This window comes from Psammomys obesus, unplaced genomic scaffold (assembly GCF_907164565.1).
Source record: "Psammomys obesus unplaced genomic scaffold, mPsaObe1.curated_primary_1811, whole genome shotgun sequence".
Classification (NCBI taxonomy): Eukaryota; Metazoa; Chordata; class Mammalia; order Rodentia; family Muridae; genus Psammomys; species Psammomys obesus.
Window position 1 is genome coordinate 33,404,958 of NW_026585644.1, and position 20,748 is coordinate 33,425,705.

Below are 20,748 nucleotides of genomic sequence, written 5' to 3' on the forward strand. Positions count from 1 at the left end.
TTTTATTTATGTATTTGTGACAGGGGCTCACTATGTACCCCAGGCCCATGGCTTTTATATAAACCCCCCCTCCTTGCTGAAAATGGTTTTTAGCCACTGGCTTGCTTTAAAACACTTTTTTTAAAGGTAATTTTCAGGGCTGGAGAAGGGCTCAGTGGTTAACCGCCCTTGCTGCACTTGCAGGAAATTCAGGCTTGGTGCTCAGGACCGGTTTTGGCAGCTCACGCCTACTTGTAACTTCATCTCCATGGGCTTGAACACCCTCTTCTAACCTTCGTGGGCACCCAGACACATGTGGTGTACACTCACAGATATACAAAGACATATGTGAAAAATAAAAGTATTTAAAGATTTTTTGTTACTGTGAATATTTTAATTTGATTGATGCTGGGGATCAAACTCAGGGTACATGATAGAAAAATGCCCTGCCAGCATTTGAATTTCTTACATGAACTGCTTATTTGCTCATTTTTGCTTCTGCCTGCATATCAGGCAGGAACCTGTTCAGTTATAAATACTAGGTGCCAATAATAGAAAATTCAAGTAAATTTGGGGATTTATTAGCTTCTGGACCATCAGTGGGTGAGTTTCAGCTAGCATCGGACCAGGGCTGCTGTTTTTAGTTTAATAAAATTTTCAGTTCTTCTTCTTTTGGTGTCAGCTTTGTGTTTAGGTAGCATTGTTAATGTTTGCAAAGCTACAGCCATGACAGAAGTAAAGATTTGTGTCTTGGAACAGCATAACTCTAAAACTTAAGTATTTGATTACCATCTGTTTATCAGTACCCATGGTCAAGGCCAGCTTGTGGTAGGCCTTGGTCACCTGAACATTTAGTCTCTGTAGCAATTAAGATTACTCTGCTTGGTAATTGACCTGGATTCAATCCCATGTAAACCTCACTAACAACTACATAGTGGAGAAATGCAAGCTAGAGCAAAACAGAGATTCCATTAATTTGAAACAGACTCTATGGATTGTATTAACCCTTTTTGCTGTATATGTTACAGATATTTTCTCTAAATATATTTTGGTTTTGTGTTTTTTGAGATAGCGTTTCTCTGTGTAGGTCTATGTATCCTGGAATTTGGTAGACCAGACTGGCTGGCGTGTGTGCGTGCATGAGAGAGAGAGAGAGAGAGAGAGATTCTCTGATCTTTTTATTTTGAGTAAGACAGGGTCTCACTGTGTAGCTCTAGCTGGCTTAGGACTTACTGTGTAGACCAGGCTGACCTCAAAATCATAGAGATCTGCCTGCCTCTGCCCCCAGTGCTGGGATTAAAGGCATGTGCCATCTTGCTCCACTCTGGGTTTTGTTTTTTTGTTTTTTAATGGTTTTAGATATACTGGCCTTTTTTTTTTTTTTTTTTTTTTTTAACTTATGGGGTGGATAATGGACTTTATTTTTCCAAGTGATTAGTCATTTCCCAGCAAGTTTATTGATCAGGCCATCTTTCCTCCATTAAACACTATATTTACGTATTACAAGTTTTTATATCTTTAGGTATGCTTGTCATAAGATGTCATACAATTTCTGAGGGTCAAGAATCTGGGCCTGCTTGGCTGGGTTGCTCTGAATGGGATTTCTTAGGAGGTTGTCGTCAGCATGTTGGGCAGGCTTTAGTCATCTGTGCCCGAGGGTCAGCTTCCACTCACTCACATGGCCGTTGGCAGGCGTCGTCAGAAATGCAGTGACTTGGCAGCTGGCTTCTCTCAGAGTGATCTGAGAGACGAAGACAGAAGCTGCAGTATTATTTTTCATAGCTTGATTTCAGAAGCAGTGCCATCACTTCTGACGTAAAGCAGTACAGTGCGGAAGGCAGTCACACCAAGAGTAAAAACCAAAAAGAAATACCGAGGTCAGCTTGGAGGCTGGCTGCTATAGTCATCATTTGTAAATCTCAAGGTTCTTACTTGCTTTTAAAGTAAAAGTACGTTTAAAAATTAAGAAATTGGGTCAGTGAGGTGGCTTCATTGGTCAAAGTGCCTACCAGCAAGCCAGAGGTCATGGAACCGCTTGGAAGGAAAGCTCTAACTCTCACAGGTTGTCCCGTGACCTCCAACATGTGTGTTGTGGTACATGCTTACCACCCTCAGCTAACATTATCATTATTATTATTAACACTTATTTGGGAGGGAGGCCCATGCCACTCATGTGGAGTTCAGGAGCTATCGTGTAGGAGCTTGCTGTGGTCCTGGATCTTGTGTGCAGCTTGGGGCCTGGAACCCTGTCTAGGGGCAGTGAGGGAATGAAGGACAAACACTGAAAAAATGACAGACTTGTAGAGAAAAGCTGGGGTCTGATGGTGTGCACACTCTGAATCTGAATCATCTACTACCACTAGAACTTGTATCCTCATTCTGTCTGTTATGTACAGCACATGGATTGGCTTTTCTGGGTGGGAGATGTCTACAGGTAAACAATCTTAGGTTGTAAACAGGAGGAGGAGAAAGCTGCAGCTGCTGCTTTTTGTACACACTTGTCCCTCCATTACTTTAGGACCCCTCCCCACCAAGCTTTGTCACCCCTCTGAGATTCCCTGGGGTTCCCTGAGATTCTCTGAGATTGCCGCTCCTACAGGGCTAAGGCATTGGAATCCTTGATATGACTGTCTGTCCATGCCAATAATCTACATTCATCTTTGGACTTTACTTACTCAGGACTTCCTCTGTTCCCTGTAGGAGTTGGTTCTCTCCTTCCATTTCCAGTCCTGAGCATCAAACTCAGATCTTTGTGCTTAGTGGCAAGCATCTTTACCTGCTGAACCATCTCAGCAGCCCCTAACAATATTTATTTTTTTTTCTTTTTAGTTTTCTTTTTGTGTTTTGCCTGCGTGTGTGTATGTGCTTCACTTGTGTGCTTGGTGCCCATGGAAGTCAGAGGAGTTCAGCTCCTAGAATTGGAGTTATGGTTGGTTGTGAGCCACCATGTAGGTTTTGCTAACCAAACCCAGGTCCACTGTGAAAGCAACAACTGCTCTTAACAGATGAGCCATCTCTCTAGCTCTACCCTAACAATTATTCAACTCATTCATTCATTCTTTCTCTTTCTCTTTCTCTCTCTCTCTCTCTCTCTCTCTCTGTCTCTTTCTTCCTTTTTTATTTTGTGATATATAGGCCTGGCTGACATGGAACTCACCATGCAGACCAGAGTACCCTGGACCTTACAGAAATCTGCCTCCTGAGTGCCAGGATTAAAGACGTGCCACCACGCCTTGCCTAATAGTTGTTTTTACCATTGTACTCCTAGGGGAATTTTATGATGAATTAAAGAAATATGCATGTTTTTGCTCTTTTAATGGGTGATAACATACAATACACACAAAAAACTTATTTTATGTGTATGGGTGTTTTGCCTGCATGTTTGTCTGTGCCACATTATGTATCTGGTGCCTGTAGAGGCCAGAAGAAAGTGTTGGCTGTCCTAGGAGTAAAAGTACAGATTGTTGTAAGATGCCTTGTGGGTGTTGGGAATTAAACCTGGGTTCTCTGGAAAAGCAGAAAGTGTTCTTAACCTTTAAGCCATCTCTCCAGCTTCTATTTTCTTATCTTGTATGGCTGTACAATATAGTATTTCACTGGTTGCTATAGCATAACTTACTTAACCAATTACCTATTTGATGTTATTTTAGTCTTTTTCTGTTACAGTGACAATGCAGTCATAAGCATAATATTTGGCATATAAATTCATGGAAGTGGAATTGTTAGATCAAAAGTTAGGTGAACATATAGTGTTGAAAGATAATGCCAAATTACCCTACATTAAGTTTTCACTTCTTCATGCTTTTGGTGCAATGAGTATTTGTATATATCTGCCCATAGATCAATTTTTTTGGGGGGGGGGTTAATTTAACAGATTATATCTCTGGTTTTAATCTGAATCCTCTTATGATTGGAGTTAAAGAAAAGTCTGTGTGGGGGGGGCATTGTGTGCATGCAGGTTAATGTTGGGTCCCTTTACTTTTTGAGGATCTCTGAATATGAACTTCATTGATCAGGCCAGCAAGCTTCAGGGAACCTACAGTTTCTGCCCTGCCCCAAGGTTGGGGTTATAGGAATGTATCACTTGTGGCTTTTTATTATGGATTCTGGAGATCTGAACTAAATTCTTTGTGCTTGTGCAGTAGGCACTTTACTGACCAAGCCATCATCCCAACCTCCTTTTTCATATATTTTTCATCCAGCTGGATGTGGTGGCGCATGCCTTTTTTTTTTTTTTTTTTTTAATGATTTTATTTTACTTACATTTGTGTGTTACCTCCATGTATGTCTGTGTGAAGGCATCAAATCCCCTGGAACTGGAATTACAGACAGTTGTGAGCTGCCATGTGGGTGCTGAGATTTGAACCAGGGTCCATTTGGAAGAACAACTAGTGTTCTTAACCACAGAGCCACCTCTCCAACCCCAGATTTGAACGTCCTTAATCCCAGCACTCAGGAGGGCAGAGGCATGTGGATCTCTGTGAGTTCAAGGCCAGCCTGGCCTACAAAGCAAGTCCAGGACAGCCAAGGCTACACAGAGAAACCATATCTTGTAAAACAAAACAAGATTTAAAAAAGGAGCTCTTTGTATTTCCTTTCTTATAAGCAATCTGTTCATGCCCATTTATTTGCTGTTTTCTTCATAATGATTTGTAAAAACTCAGTTAGGACTTTAACCTTTTTTCACTAAGTTGGTGATGTTAATATATTTGAAATATTACAAATTTCTAATTTAAAAAGTAATTTAGATATAATACTATGCTTAGAAAAAGTTGGAAGTATAGTACTACAGAAAGTTTTCTAAGGGGCTAGAGGAATGTCTGTGTTAAGAGCATTGCCTATTCTTCAAGAAGTTTCAGGTTAGATTTCTAGCACCTTCATGGTGGTTAACAACCTGCTATAAACACAGTTCCAGAGAACATGACTTCCTTTTCTGGACTCTGGGAATATACACATGTAGTGCACAGACAAACAGGTAAAACACATGTAAAAAAAATTAAAAGTGTTTATAGTAGCAGTTTTCAAATTGCTGACTTGATACCATTTCATTGTCACTGAATATTTTAATGTGTATCCTATTTAAATACCAGCATTCCAGAAAGCCTTCTATATATTCAGAACACAACCTTCAAACTCAGGAGGATAGTACTGGTGATTTCATGGACATGCTGTGAGGTGTTTCTGACGTTTAGGTTGAATGAGAAGGGCACAAACTCCAGAGCTAGACTGCCTGGGTTCAGATTCAAGCTCTGCCACTTTCTGGTAATGGATCTTTAAGCAAGTCACTCAGCCTGGTTTACTTTCCTAATCTCTTGAAAGGATATAGTATTCATTGAGGAATAGATGGTTACTGCTTAGAATAGTTGTTTGCACAATGGGAAAACCATGTCAATATAGTTATTATAATGCTACTAGAGAAGAATAGTTGATAATGGTATTTTATGATTCACAGACTGTACACTACAGATTGCTGAGGTAACCCAAGACATACTTTGTTCTTTTCTTTGTAGATTTCAGAATGACTACCATCTTGGCTTCCACTTTTAAAAACCTTTCTACTACATCACAATGGGCCCTTAGATTTTGTAAGTTCAATTTTTCTTTCTTTTGTAATATAAGATTTATAAGCATCGTGCATAGGTATTAAATGATATGCACTTTATATTTGTTTTTCAGCTATAAGACCTCTGAGCTGTTCTTCTCAACTACTATCTGCCCCAGGTACAGTAATTTAAAATAGACATTTCTCCATTAAATGTTAGAATTCTTTATTTGTGAATTCTGAGTAAAACCCAAACTAATTTGTTAATTCTTCCCCTTTTATGATCAACATAAGTATCATTAATTCTTCAAATAAAAAATATGTGTGGCCAATCAGTAATATTACTTTGAGCTTAAGATGTTAAGAGAAAGCTGCTTCCTGGTCTTTAGGGCTTATAGAAAGTCATAAAAGTCCCATAAACTTTGCTGGGTCAGTTTATATAGCCCCTGGCTGTCAGTCCTGGAAATGATTAGCTTATAAATTGTCTAGAAACTATTGTGGAGCCCAAAGTTAACTTTTGAAATTTGTAATTATTAGTAGGCTTCTCTTATTAAGTATCTTATATACAAGAGGACCTGTTACTGAAATAGAGGTGAATGGGGAACTAGGAAATGAACATTTTAGCCATCATGAAATGAAAGAGTAGGGAAATTCATTCATTTGATGGGTTAAATAGGTCCTCAGTAAACCCAAATGAATTAGGCTTCTTCACTTGAAAATAGGTATCTTCACTGATTGGTACAAAAATTCCCTGACAGATTGTCAACATTTTTTTCATCTTACCTGAACTTCATATTGACCTGTTTCTGATTTTAGATTTATTATATAGTATATATTATTATATGTAATATTATATATAATTATATGATATATAACTTGTGAAATGGCTTCTTAGAAAAAGTACCATCTAGATCAGGATGTGTACTCCGTTTCAACTACATCTTTTTGGGCAGTGTGGCCTTGAAATGATCTTTCTTAGTTTTTTTCCTAAAAAAAGAAATATGTCAGCCTTACAAAGGTGTAAACATATTTCTAAGTTCTTTAAGCACTGGGAAATATAGCTCAGTGACAGTTTCTGTCTAGCATGTTCAAAGCCGTTTGTCAATCCCCACCCTGTATGGGGGGAAAAGAAGGACAAAAATCACAACAAATTTGGGGCTGAAGATGCAGGTCAGTGTGGTAGAGCACTTGCCTAGTACGGTTTGTTCAGCCCACCATCACCACAGCAGCAATGACAGCATCAACCAAATAAGTTCTTTTTTTGTTTGTTTCATTTTGCTTTTCCAGATAGGGTTTGTCTGTGTAGCCTTGGCTGTCCTGACTCTCTTTGTAGACCAGGCTGGCCTCAAACTCACAGAGATCCACCTGCCTCTGCCTCCCCAAGTACTGGGATCACAGGTGTGCACCATCATGCCCGGCTCCAAGTAAGCTCTTAAATTAAAAGTCAGAAGCCAAGGCACAATGGTGCATGCCTGTAATCCCAGCACTCTTGGAGGCAGAGGCAGGTGGATCTCTGAGTTTGAGGCCAGCCTGGTCTACGAAGCGAGTTCAGGGCAGCCAAGGCTACACGGAGAAACCCTGCCTCAAAAAACCAAAACCAAACCAAACCAACCAAACAAAAAAACTAAAGTTAGTATGTTCATGGTGGTATTAGTTTTCCATAGAATCCTTAGAGATCTGCTGCCTAATATGAACTAGAGAAATACATTCCTATAGCCTCTAAATTATAATCAGAATATAAATTTTTATTAACTCTACAAAGAATAATTCCTTTCTGACTTCTGTCATCGTTCCCCTAATTTAAATGTTCACTTAGGCACACACGTAGACCTGACCCTTGTCAAGTAGCAGAAAGTCGTTCTGATGGCAACAGAAAAGGCATTTTTTCAGGCATTTAGACTATTCTCTAATGTCCTGTAGCCATTTTTTTTTTTTTTTGGTGTTTTTGTTGTTTTTTTTTTTTTTCCTCCCTAACTGTTGTAAACTCTGAAGTCCATGAGACTTAAGCCTTTTTTGTGTCCCCAATGTCAAACAGTATTCTATAAGTGGTTTGTGTTAACGCTAGGATGATAACAACACAAAAGATGCCTGATAAGCAAAGGAACGTGACCAGCAGATTTTGGGTAGGAAAAGGGCATGTGCCTACAAGCAGGTTTTAGGTTGCAATAGTGTTATATCTTTATAATTCCTCTTAACTTGTTTTGAGTATTACTGCTTGACAGAGTTGTTTGAAGAAATGTGATCAAATGATTGATTACAGGATGTATTGGTGTTTTCCTACATCTCATGAACTGTGTCTGGTAGAAATTTTGACTGATTTGATGATTATGTCTTTGTTTTCTTTGTCTGTATGCCTTTCTCACACACAAATAGCAGTTATGTAAAGTATGGCACATCTTTTAATCTTTGATTTTAATTGTGTACAGAGTGTAGAATACATATGAGTTAATATTTGAATCTTAGATTTTCAAGTTCTATAGTCTGTCTTGCACATTGCAAATAATTTTTTGCAGACCAGGACTGTAAACTATAGTATTTTATTCTCAGTTGAGATTCTTAGAGCTCATTGCCATTTTTTATCTTTAATTTATATATATTTGGAATATATATAAAGGAGCTGTATTATTTGAGGAATTTTTGTTGTGGCTAGTAGCCAGTATGCACATGAAACATTGAGAATTCTTTCAGTGACTGTTATATAATGCAATAACTACTATTTTTAATAGTTCTTTGAACTTTATCTTAAAGCTGTCCAGACCAAGTCAAAAAAGACTTTAGCAAAACCCAATATAAAGAATATTGTGGTTGTGGAAGGTGTCCGCATTCCATTTCTGCTGTCAGGCACTTCGTAAGTATGAAATGATCATGTCAGTTGTTTGTTTCTCTTTTAAGGTACTGTTTGAAGTAGGTAATAATATCATTAGTGGAACACCGTATGGAAAGTACCTGTATAATAACACCAGTATAGAACACATTAAATCAGTGGTGATATATGATGGCAAGATGTTCTGTTTCTTCTATAAATTAACTTGCCATGATATTAGCCTGAAACAGCCCTAACTGAAAGTCCAGTGTAGATCCAGACAGCATCTTTCCCATAGGGCTATCTTTTTCTTTTCTGGAACATTGTTTCTGTAGGCACAGTTGAGTGCTGAGGATGGGCCCCTGAGAATTCTGAAGCTCAGAAAATGAAGCTGCTTTGGTCTTCTGAAAATGATGAGACTTCGAGTTGACACAGCTGGTCCAAATGCTCAACCCCAAGTATTTTGGACTACTCTGAAAATTTTAAACAGCTGATTTTCACCAGTCGTGGTGGCGCATGCCTTTAATGCCAGCACTTGGGAGGCAGAGGCAGGTGGATCTTTGAGTTCAAGGCCAGCCTGGTCTACAAAGCCTGGTCCAGACAGCTAGGGCTACACAGAGAAACCTTGTCTCAAAACAAACCAACCAACCAAAAAATAAACAGCTCTTTTTTTCTTGGGTTTTTCTGTCTCCTAAATGAGAGTCAGTCTATACAAAAGCTTGTGATAGACTCTGTTAATTAAGTTGAAGCAATTAGTTCAGTTCTGCTTATGCTTTGGACAGGCAGTCACTAACATTTAAAACTTACTGGTGATTACTAGGCTCCAGATTAAAAACATGAGACCTTTCTTTATGTATTCAAATGAAACATTTGAGATCTTGAACATATATTATCTTTAAAGGCTGGAGAGATGGCTCAGCAGTTCTCAGCAGCACTGCTCTTCTTGAGGACCTGGGTTCAACTCCCAGCTCACAACTGTCTGTAAGTCTAGTGCCAAAGGACATAACACTTTCACATAGACATGCAGGCAAACACCAATGCACATAAAATAAATAAATAAATAAACAAACAAACAAACAAATAAATAAATAAATAAATAAATTTAAAAAAAAAAATTTAAAAATGCAAGGCATAAAAGAGCCAGTGGGTAAAGGTGCTTACTACCAAACTTAATGACACAACTGCAGTGTCTAGAAAGCAGGGAAAGAACTGACTCCTATAAGTTACCCTATGACCTCCCCAAGTGTACAAACACACACAACACCAAATGATTTAAAAAATAAAAAAAGGACTTAAGGTGTAGAGCATTGTAAGTAATATGGAAGAGGAGGGGAGTGCAGGAAGACTAGACTTAGTGACTCATTTCTAACCCACTGTTTGCAAGAAGGGAAAGTAGTAGCTAATAGTGAAGAAAACTGATAGGTCCATCCGAACCAAATGTTCAACTTAACACCACCAGTAATAAGTCATCTTAATGCCACACACCCAGTAGGAAGCAATGAGAAGAGTACCTTGCCTCCAAACTCAGGTGTCAAAAGTGTCAAAAGCCATCAACATCAAGGAGAGATTGGGAAATTCTGACAGTTTAGAGGAAGCTAAGCCAGAATAACAATTAGATGCCACATGGCACTGTGGGTTAGACACTGGAGCAGGAAAAGGATGTTGTAGAAAACATGGCAAGAGCCATCAGTTAGTGGTTTAGTGAATAGTACCTAGAAGATGCTGAGTAGAGGTGTCAGGAACTCCACTCTGTCTTTTCTGCTCTTTGGTAAATCTCAGATTACTTCAAAGGTAAAACTTAAAACAAAACAAAAAAAAGGTTAAAATGTGCCCCTTGTATCCTTTAGGGAGTTAAAAAAAATGTACTTTAAAAATGTAGTGCCTGAGCTAGGCAGTGGAGGCACAGGTCTTTAATCTCAGCACTCAGGAGGCAGAAGCAGGTGGATCTTTATGAGCTTGAGGCCAGCTGGTTTACAGAGTGAGTTTCAGGACAGCCAGGGGTACACAGAGAAATCCTCTCTCAAAAAAACTAACCAAGCAACCAAGTTAGTTTTTCTTCTCTTTCCTTTCTTCCTTCCTCTTTCTTCCTTTCTTTCTTTCTTCCTTCCTTCCTTTCTTTCTTTTTTTCTCTTCTTTCACTTCCTCTTCCTCCTCCTCCCCTTCCTCCTCCACCTTCTTTTCTTGTTTTTTTTGATACATATATCTTGAACTCATTTTTTAAATTATTTCAGTTTACTTTACATCCCAAGGGTGCCCCTCCTTCCCTCTCACCCCATATTGCTGCCGCTGCCTTCTCCTCTTCTTTTTTTTTGTTTTATTTTCTGAGACATGGTTTCTCTGTTTGGCCCTGGTTGTTCTAGAACTCACTCTCTGGCCTCCAACTCACATATCCACTTGACTCTGCCTCCTGAGCACTGGGATTAAAGGTGTGCACTACCTCCTGCAAGAGAAGGTTAGTTTTAGAGAGAATTTGACATACGCTGTACCAACTGATAAAGTAAAGTATAAATAATTTTTAATATTTATGTTTTGGGTTGGTTTTGTTTGGTTGGTTGGTGTTTTTGAGACAGATTCTCCTACCGTAGCTGGCCTGGCCCTGAATTCTCTCTCTGGCCTCTGCTCCCAGGTGTTGGTGCCTTGAGCGCCATTCCCAGCTAGAACATGTATGTTGTCAGACAGACACTCATCAGGTTCTGTAGGAGTTTAGGGCTTGTCAGACTTTTTTAAGATGACAGATAGCAAAGTCACACTATTTCTTCATTTGAACTGATAGACTGACCTGGGTAAGATTAATGCCATTTTCAACAGCATATGTTAGATAATCTGTATGCATTTAAAATTTTTTACAGGGGGCTGGAGAGATGGCTCAGTGGTTAAGAGCACTGCTCTTCCAAAGGTCATGAGTTCAATTCCCAGCAACCACATGGTGGCTCACAACCATCTATAATGTGAACTGATTCCCTCTTCTGGCAGGTGAAAATGCAGATAGAAGACTCATACACATAAAATAAATAAATCTTTAAAAAAATTTTTTTTACAAAAAAAATTATTGAAATTCTAGGCTTAAACCAAAAGGTTTAACTTACTTGTTTTCTTTTCTCAGGTACAAAGACCTAATGCCACATGACTTGGCTAGAGCTGCACTTTCGTAAGTAAATGGAGTTGCCTGTTCTTTCATTTAAAATATTTTTTTCTAGGTTTTGCATTTGAAGTAAATGTTCTGTAGAATTTTTATATCTAGGCTATGTTAAATTTTTGGTGGCAAGAAACATTATTAAGAAACATTATTAACTAGCTCTTTACAAGGTTTTTTATTTTTTTGGAGACAGGGTTTCACCATATATTTCTCACTGACCTGAAACTCACTATAGACCAGGCTAGCCTTAACTCAGGGATTCACCTACCTCTGCCTGCCAACTGCTGGAATTAAAGATGTGTGTCACAATAAGAGTAAATTTTATTTTAACCATATATGTTAAATTTTGGCACCTTGGAATGGAAAGCATCTTTATTTTGTAAGTTTAGCATGTAACATCTTGACATGACTATATTTTTGGTGGTTGTGTAGATGGTGTTTATTATAATATTCTCAGCCTGGCCTGGAACTCATTATGTAGGCCAAATGGACTTCAAATTCACCGCAATCTACCTGCTTCATCTACATAGACAGAAGCAAATATATATATATATATGATAAAAATAAAAAAAAAGAAACTTGAAGGTTCATGTGTAAACCAAGTAAATTTAAATTAGATGTAATGAAATGAGATTGAGATGGATGAATGGATGAATAATTGGTGTGTGTGTCCCCATCAGAATGGCTAAGATCAAGAACTCAAGTGGCAACACATGCAGACAGGATGTGGAAAAATAGAAACCCTCCTCCATTGCTGGTGGGAATGTAAACTTGTACAACCACTTTGGAAATCAATCTGGCGCTTTCTCAGACAATTAGGAATAGTGCTACCTCAAGATCCAGCTATACCATTCCTAGGCATGTATCCAAAACATGCTCAAATATACAACAAAGACATTTGCTCAACCATGTTTGTAGCAGGTTTATTTGTAATAGCCAGAATCTGGAAACAACTTAGATATCCCTCAATTAAGGAATAGATACAGAAATTGTGGTACATCTACACAATGGAATACTACTCAGCAATTAAAAACAATGAGATCATGAAATGTACAGACAAATGGTAGGCCCTAGAAAAGATCATCCTAAGTAAGCTATCTCAGAAGCAGAAAGACACATATGGTATATACTCACTTGTAAGTGGATATTAGACATAATATAGGATAATCATACTAAAATCTGTATACCTAAAAAAGCTAAGCAAGAAGGAGGACCCTGCGTAAGATGTTCAATCTTCATTCAGAAAGGCAAATAGGATAGATATTGGAAGAAGGAGAAAATAAGGAACAAGACAGGAGCCTAAATAAGACAAGAGGACCTCTGAAAGACTCTAACCAGCAGGGTATTAAAACAGATGCTGAGACTCATAGCCAAACTCTGGGCAGAGTGCAGGGAATCTTATAGAAAGAAGGGGGAGATAGAAAGACCTGGAAGGGTCTGGAGCTTCACGAGTTGAGCAACAGAAACAAAAAATCTGGGCCTAGGGGTCTTTTCTGAGACTGATACTCCAACCAAGGACCATTCATGGAGATAAACTGGACCCCCTGCACAGAGGTAGCCTGTGGCAGCTCAGTATCCAAATGGGTTCCCTAATAAGGGGAACAGGGGCTGTCTCTTACATGAACTTAGTGGCTGGCTCTTTGATCACCTCCCCCTGAGGGGGAAGCAGCCTGATCAAGCCACCGAGGAAGACTATGAAAGACAGTCCTGATGAGACCTCATGGGCTAGGGTCAGATGGAAGGGGAGGAGGACCTCTGCTATCAGTGGACTGGGGAAGGGGCATGGAAGGAGATGAGGGAGGAAGGGTGGAGTTGGGAAGGGATGAGGTGGAGACTACAGCTGGGATACAAAGTGAATAAATTGTAATAAAAAAATATAAATAAATAAAATTTAAAAAAGAAAAAAATGTATGGGTATGTCTATGTAAGACTAAATTTCCAGTGAGGTTTTGCTTTAGTGTCTCCAAGCAACCGAAGGTCTTTTTCTAGTAGGAAATGCTTTTGTTTAACCTTTCTGCTCATTATCACTCATTTCTTCTTCCTGCCAAATGTCAGTAGCATTGTTTCTCTGGACTTGGAAGAAGGGAAAGTAGTAGCTTTATAATGGAGGAAATTGTAAATCTATTTACTCTCCCTAGTTACACAATAACCATTTCCATTCCCAAATCTCTATGTAGTTATGCTTCGGAAGCTTCTCTTTAGGGACTTTGTGATCATAAATACAACATTGTTTTCTTGGGCCTCTGTTTGTGCCCTACATTTGACACTGTGAACTGTGCTCCAACCTGTCTCCCTATTGAGTTCTTGTATTGCAGCATTCTGATTTCCTTCCATCTTTGCTTCTTTATCCTGCTTCCTTCCCCTCCCCTATTCTCCTTTTCCTTCCTCTTCCCTCTTCTCTTTATTTCAGTGATGGGGTTGTTAACTCAAAGGCCTTGCATGTACTAGGCAAATGTTCTCCTATCAGTGAACTACATCTTCAGCTCCATATAGATTTTATATAACTCACTTTTGAGTTTTGACAAATGTGTACTCATGTCCTATTTTGATGAGGTTTCTTAAACTCTTATCTCTATAATGAAAAATGGTATTTATTTTATTTTGTGTGTGTGTGTTTTGAGACAAGAGTTTTGTTATGTATTTTCTGTGTTTATCTATCCTCAGACTTAACAGCCATCTTCTTGCCTTAGCATCATAAGTGCTGGGATTATAGGCATGTTTCAGTATGCTTGTTCCAAGGCAAGGGCAACTGAAAATACCAAGTCTGCATTTGCAATATGCTTCTTGTTTATATTATGTTACTGCTTCTTGTTTATATTATGATCAGAATTAAAAAATATATATATTATTCAAATTACGCCTTTATATTAATATTTAAAATGTAGCATTTCCACAATTATACTTGATCTTTTATATCCATCTCTCTTCTCTTTGTGCTGATTTCTGGTGATATTAGCTAACATTATTATTATTTCAAATCATTTTGTAATTTTTAGTTTATTATTTGTTTTTTGCTTGCTCGGGAAGTACATGCCGCAGTGAGCATGTAGAGGTCAGAGGACAACTTTTCACAGTTCTCTTCTTCTCCCTTTATCAGGTTCAGGTCATCCAGCTTCTGCACCAAGTGCTTTGCCCACTGAGCCTTCTTGCTGGATCCAAGTTTATTTTTTGTTTGTTTGTTTGTTGTTTATTGAGCCAGACTTTGCTATGTATCTCTAGTTGGCCTGTAACTTGATTTGTAGATCACAGTGGCTACGGACTCTCAGAGATCCACCCTCTTTTGCCCCCTGCATTCTAGGATTAAAGACATGCACTAACACCACTACTCCCCACCCTGCCATAGCTGAGGACTGCACCCAGGGTTTCGTGCTTCCTAGGCAAGTGCTCTATCACTGAGCTAACTCCACCTGCCCAAGTTAGTTTTGATTGTTCTTTTCCAATGTCTCATTACCAAGTGACCATCAAATATTGACTTTTCATATTACTCTTCACTCATTTCCTCTTTGATAAGCTGTTAAATGTTTGTGTTTGGCCTTTCAAAGAGAAAGACTTATCTTTGTATTTTTGTGGTGATTAGGACTGAGCCAAGGACCTTGTATGTATTAGCTGAGTGCTCTCTCTCTTACCTATACCTCCAACCCAGAGCTTCCTGTTTTAAAATGTGCAGTGTTTTATGTGATGTTCTCTGATGTACCTTCATGTATGAACTGTTTCGTTTCTTTGGATTTCTGCTTTTAGGGGTTTGTTGCATCGGACCAATATTCCAAAGGATGTTGTTGATTATATCATCTTTGGTACAGTTATTCAGGAAGTAAAGACAAGCAATGTGGCTAGAGAGGTAAGTAAAACAAAATTTATATTGTTTAACTAGGTTGATACAGCTGGGCAAAGTGGCTGATGCTTGTGTTTTATTCTTGGGAGGCTGAGCCAGGAGGATTGTTGTGGAGTCCAAGTCCTGCCTGGATTGTGTAGTAAGTTCTAGCTCATCCTGGGCTGTAGTGGGACTTTTTATCCAAAGCAGCAGAGCCAGGCTTCCTGGCACACTTAGTGTCTGCACTCAGAAGGCAGAAGCAGGCAGATCCGTGAGTTTCAGGCATCAGGAGCTAGATAGTGAGAACCATGCTCCCCCCCCAAAGAAAAATTGCAAAAAGTCCATTTGAATTTGAATTAATAATTTATTCATTGATTTCTTTGTGTGTGTGTGTGGGGGGGGGGGTTCTAGAGATCGTACCCAAGGCCTTGCATATGCTAGGCAAGTGCTCTACCATGTCCCAGCCTAGAATTTACCACTTTAAAGTCATAAAACTCAAGATGCATTAACTAAGCACGTATTTGACATCAAGTCAGATGATGTATATTATTATTATTTATACGCATTTTCTATAAGTCAGGTAAGTTATTTGAGTGGTTTATGAAATGTTAGTTTATTTGTCTCTTGTGTTAGACAAACAGTATAGCAATGTGTCTGATGCTACTCTTTGTAATGTTAGCTGTCATGGCTTCCAATTAAACTTTGACATTTTGTAGCTACTTGGTTTTTGTAGTTGGAGTTAGCCTTGCCTATAATTTGCTACCTTTGACTGGGTGACACGTAGGCAGGGTTTTGTTTTTTTTTTTATGTAAGTATTTCATAGCAGTTTACCTTTAGCCTAGTTGGCACACACCCATGTACTGTTTATTGGGCAATGGAGATAATGACAGCTTGGAACTAGTGTGAGTATCCCACAGGTATCTGACAGTGAGTAGTTGAAACACGTCCTCTGGGCTTTGTTTCAATTATTTGGATAGTGTTGGCTTTCAAGCATATTATCTTATTTCTTCTCTGTGCTTCTGTGTTCATTATAGTTGTGAGGATAATAACTTCTATTGTCAGCCAAGATAGAAGGGCAGGTGCGCAGATCAAGAGCATTTGCTGTCACACTTTTCCCAGGGAGCAAATGTTAGAACAGCTGAAGTGGCAGCTCTGCACAAGCCCACAAAGTGAGCAGCCTGGTGCTGCTGGGGAAGAGGAAGCTGAGAGCAGGGTGAGGCATATGTCCTCCTGCAGTGCTTGCTTTTCTGCCCTGTCTGCAGTTTACACACACCTAATAAGATTCCAGGGCTTAGTATAAAAAGACAAAAGTTATGGGATAAAATACGTGGGTGAATCTTGGAAGAAATACTTATCTTGCTCAACTATAGAATGATTGCATAAATTATAATCCAACAGAACGATAGAGTATCATTAGTCCATGAAAAACTGTGTTATAAAATTTATTAAAAAAAAGGTTTTCATGCTACATAAAACCATCAAGTTGCTCGTAATGTTTGCAACTTCTGTATTATATTATGATATAACATCAGTATGATATTATAATATAATATGATACTGATGATACTAATATAATATATGATAATATATAATATGATATGATATATCAGTCATATACTCCATATATATATATATTTTTAATTTTATTATTATTATTACTTTTTTTTTTGAGACATGGTCTCATTTACAAAGCCCTGGCTAGCCTGGAACTCAGTAGATAGACCAGGCTGATCTCAAGCTTACAGAGATATATCTGCCTCTGCCTTCAGAGTGCTAAAATTAAAGCACCACACCTGACTCTTAATTTTTATAGCTAAGGAGAAAGATAGAGGTGATGAGACTGTTACAAAAAAAGTAGAACTTAAAATATAACTAAATCCAGCTAACGCGTTTTATTAGGACCCTTCTAATATATTTTTAAAAGATTTATTTCTTATGTGTACATTAACTGCCTGCATGAAGAGGGTGCCAGATCTCTTTATAAGGACTTACGAGCCACTGTGTGGGTGCTGGGAATTGAACTCAGGACCTTTGGAAGAGCAGCTAGTGCTCTTATCCTCTGAGCTATCTCTCCAGCCCACAAGGACCTGTGCTAATATTAATATGAAATCCTAAAAGGCTTTGTGGCCCTACCAAACCTGACTTTGCTGAAAGACTTCAATGTACTTCTCCTTCAACTAACTTCTTTCTTTCTCCTTGGTGCCTTGAAAGTGATTCAATCTTTAAATAGAAGAATGTGGACAGAGGTCACCGGCTACCAGTTCTATTTAAAGCCTCATTAGTCGGCATTAGTCCTGTGGGTCAGCTGGGGCCAAGGGTAACGTGCTTCAGTGGCCCTCGTGAGGATTGAGCTGTTCTGACCTGAGTGCCCTTACCCTTGTCCCACTGTTGAATCTTTTCCCCAACACCTGCTGCTGATTTCCTTTCCAGCTGGTTCAGGTTGAGAAGTTGTCATGTAGTTGCCTGGAAGTGGTTTTTCACCCAGTCCTTTAGGCAGTTAGTATCAGGCCTCCCTGGAGACACCAGAATAAGGTCTTACTGGTGTATCCAAAAGTAAGTGTGGGCCTGGAGAGACAGCTCAGTGGTTAAGAGCACTGGCAGCTCTTCCAGAAGACTGGGGTTCAATTCCCAGCACTCACATGGCAGCTCACAATGGTCTGTAACTCCAGTTTCAAGGGATCTGACACCTTCACACAGACATACATGCAGAAACACCAATGTACATACAATTAAAGGGGGAAAAAAAGAGGAACAGCTTTCTGCTCCTACAGATGGCAAGTAATATCACACACAGTGTAAGTATAAAGGCAAAGGTCAGCTAAGAGAGATGAAGCCTCTTTAACCTGGAATTTGCAACATTCATTTCACCAGTCTCTTGGGCAATTTTTATTCTGATGATAATTAAATAGTTTAAAAAAAAAGACTACTAAAAATAAATCCTTGTGAAGGAGTTTTACATTTCATAATAAGGGAGGAGTTGGAAGCTTTTACCCACTAAAGTAAAGCTTTAGTATTAAAATAATTTTTTTCTACGTGTAACTACATTTCTTACATTAACAAGAATGGAATGTTTTGGCAACATAAATTTTCCCAACAAATAGTGTAAAAATAAGCATAGATGTCCTCATTTCATGTTTGATTTTATGTCATGAAATTAGAGGCCACTTTCTTTTCTTTTTTCTTTCTTTTTCTTTGTGTATGTGTGTGTGTGTGTATTTGTTTTTTTGAGACAGGGTTTCTCTGTGTAGCCTGGCTGTCCTGGAACTTGCTCTGTAGACCAGGCTGGCCTGGAACTCACAGAGATCCACCTGCCTCTTAGGAACACTTTCATTAGATTATTTAGGAGGCCCTAAAATTTTCTCAGAGCTCTTAAAGATACATTGATTGGAGTCACTTCCTATATCATTGTTCTGGACAGTTTCTCTTGTAGTTGTAAACAGGCCTGACCCTTATTCAGCAAAGGTTCTCTTGTGAGTCAGGCAGTTCTCCAAAGTTTCTTTTATTGACTGGAATGTCTCCATGTTTGGCAAGTTTTCCAATTTTACTTTGTTTTTAGGTCAGCAGTGTGGCTTTGTAAGAGAGCTGAGTAAAGAGCAGACAGGGACCTGTATTATAACCCTGTATAACCATGGGAATCTCTGTATAAATGGTTATGGTTTTGTTTTGATTGTAATGGTCAATTCTATAGAAACATTTCATGTTTTTGCTCTGCTGCTAGGATTTATAGCGTCATTAATACATGAAAATCCCACCCCATGATGCACTTTCATCACTCTTTCAATTATATGTTAATTTAAGTAAGATAAAATTACATGATATCTCTGAAGGCTTTGAAGCACTGTTAATAATTAAATGAGGTTGAAGAATACTATAGCTTTGTATACCACACTTGAGATGGCTACCAAGCTGCTGGACTTGATAGTCCCCAGACTGCATACCTGAATACTGGGGCGGCTACAGCAAGAGGAATACAAGTTCATGGCCTGCCTGGGCTACAGAATGAATTCAAGACCACCTTGTGAAATCCTGTTTCAAATAAAAAGTAAAAAGGGCTAGGGATATATCTCGGTGGTAAGAGATATGGTTGAGCATGTGTAAGGTTTTAGGTTCAATCCCCAGTATTACAGAAAGAAAAAAAGAAAATGAAAACAAAAAGAGGACTGGTAAGATGACTTGGCTGTAAGGGATGTGCTATCAAGCCTGATGGCCTGAGTTCAATCCCTTGAACCCACATGATAAAAGGATGTCCTGATACCCATGTGCCTCACACATACACATAAATACACATGTGCCTCACACATACACATAAATGTAATAACAATCTTTAAAGAGAAAAGAAACTTGTTACCAGGAATTTAAGACAGTACCTTTCAATGTCTAGAAGAGAAACTAGTAAGTCATTTTGTGATGGGCTTAATTTTATTTTCAGCATTGCTTTGTAGAATATTAAAATTAAAGCCTTTTATAATTCACCAGGCAGAGTAATGCTCAGAGCCTCACTCATGTGTGTATTTTCTTTCCTTCACTATTCCCTGCAGGCTGCCCTTGGAGCTGGCTTCTCTGACAAGACTCCTGCTCACACTGTCACCATGGCTTGTATCTCTTCAAACCAAGCCATGACCACAGGTATGTGGAAATGGAATCCAGAGTTGCTTGCTAATTTTATTCCTTTTAACTATTCTTAAGAAAGGTAAATGTTCAGTACAGAGCTCTTCATTTGTGCTTTTATAAAGATGAAATTATATAAAAGTTAGGGATTTTCTAGAGTGGTTTTCATGCCTTGTAGAGACAGTTGCATTCTTCTTCAATCCTGGGCTAGCTGTTACTGGGACTGTGAGTGGGAGGAGGTGCATATTTTATCCTCCTTAGGTAATTCTGCGTGGATGTTTTCCCATGAGGACAGCGTCCTGCAGCCTCAAGCCTCACCATAGCTGTCAAGCCCTGTTCCAGATGGTCTAAGTCTTTGGGTGGGAAGATGGCTTAGCTGGAAAGCACTTGGTGAGCAAGCATGAATGACCAGAGTTTGGATGGATCCCTAGCAACTACTAAATGTCATGTAAGGGGCTAAAGAGATGGCTCAGTGGTAAAGAACACTGACTGCTCTTCCAGAGGACCTGGGTTCAATTCCCAGCACCCACATGACAACTCACAAAACTATCTGTAACTCCAAGAGCAGACACCCTCACAGACATACATGCAGGCTAAACACCAGTGCACATAAAATAAAAATAAATAAAATTTTTTAAAAATGTCCTATAGGAGGCTGGGGAGATGGCTCAGAGGTTAAGAGCAGTGGCTCTTCTTCCAAAGGTCCTGAGCTCAATTCCCAGCACCCACATGGTGGCTTGTAACCATTCGTAACCATCTATAATATCTGGTGCCCTCTTCTGACCTCCTGGCTCATATGCAGGCAGAACACTACATAGATAGATAGATAGATAGATAGATAGATAGATAGATAGATAGATAGATAGATA

The 20,748-nt window shown here is 38.9% G+C and overlaps 1 protein-coding gene across 2 annotated transcripts in view; it reads left to right on the plus strand.

Moving 5' to 3' along the window:
• The window catches only part of Hadhb (hydroxyacyl-CoA dehydrogenase trifunctional multienzyme complex subunit beta), a 37,168-nt gene that overhangs the window by 2,999 nt on the left and 13,421 nt on the right, over positions 1-20,748 (plus strand). The window contains exons 2-7 of one of the 2 annotated variants that reach the window (XM_055626403.1): positions 5,490-5,564; positions 5,656-5,700; positions 8,270-8,369; positions 11,428-11,472; positions 15,199-15,298; positions 19,810-19,897. In XM_055626403.1, the coding sequence (XP_055482378.1) occupies positions 5,498-5,564; positions 5,656-5,700; positions 8,270-8,369; positions 11,428-11,472; positions 15,199-15,298; positions 19,810-19,897 (445 nt within the window). In that variant the 5' untranslated portion in view covers positions 5,490-5,497. Of the gene's footprint in view, positions 1-5,489; positions 5,565-5,655; positions 5,701-8,269; positions 8,370-9,219; positions 9,306-11,427; positions 11,473-15,198; positions 15,299-19,809; positions 19,898-20,748 lie in introns of those variants that run through there. The other variant, XM_055626410.1, reaches the window with a different exon arrangement.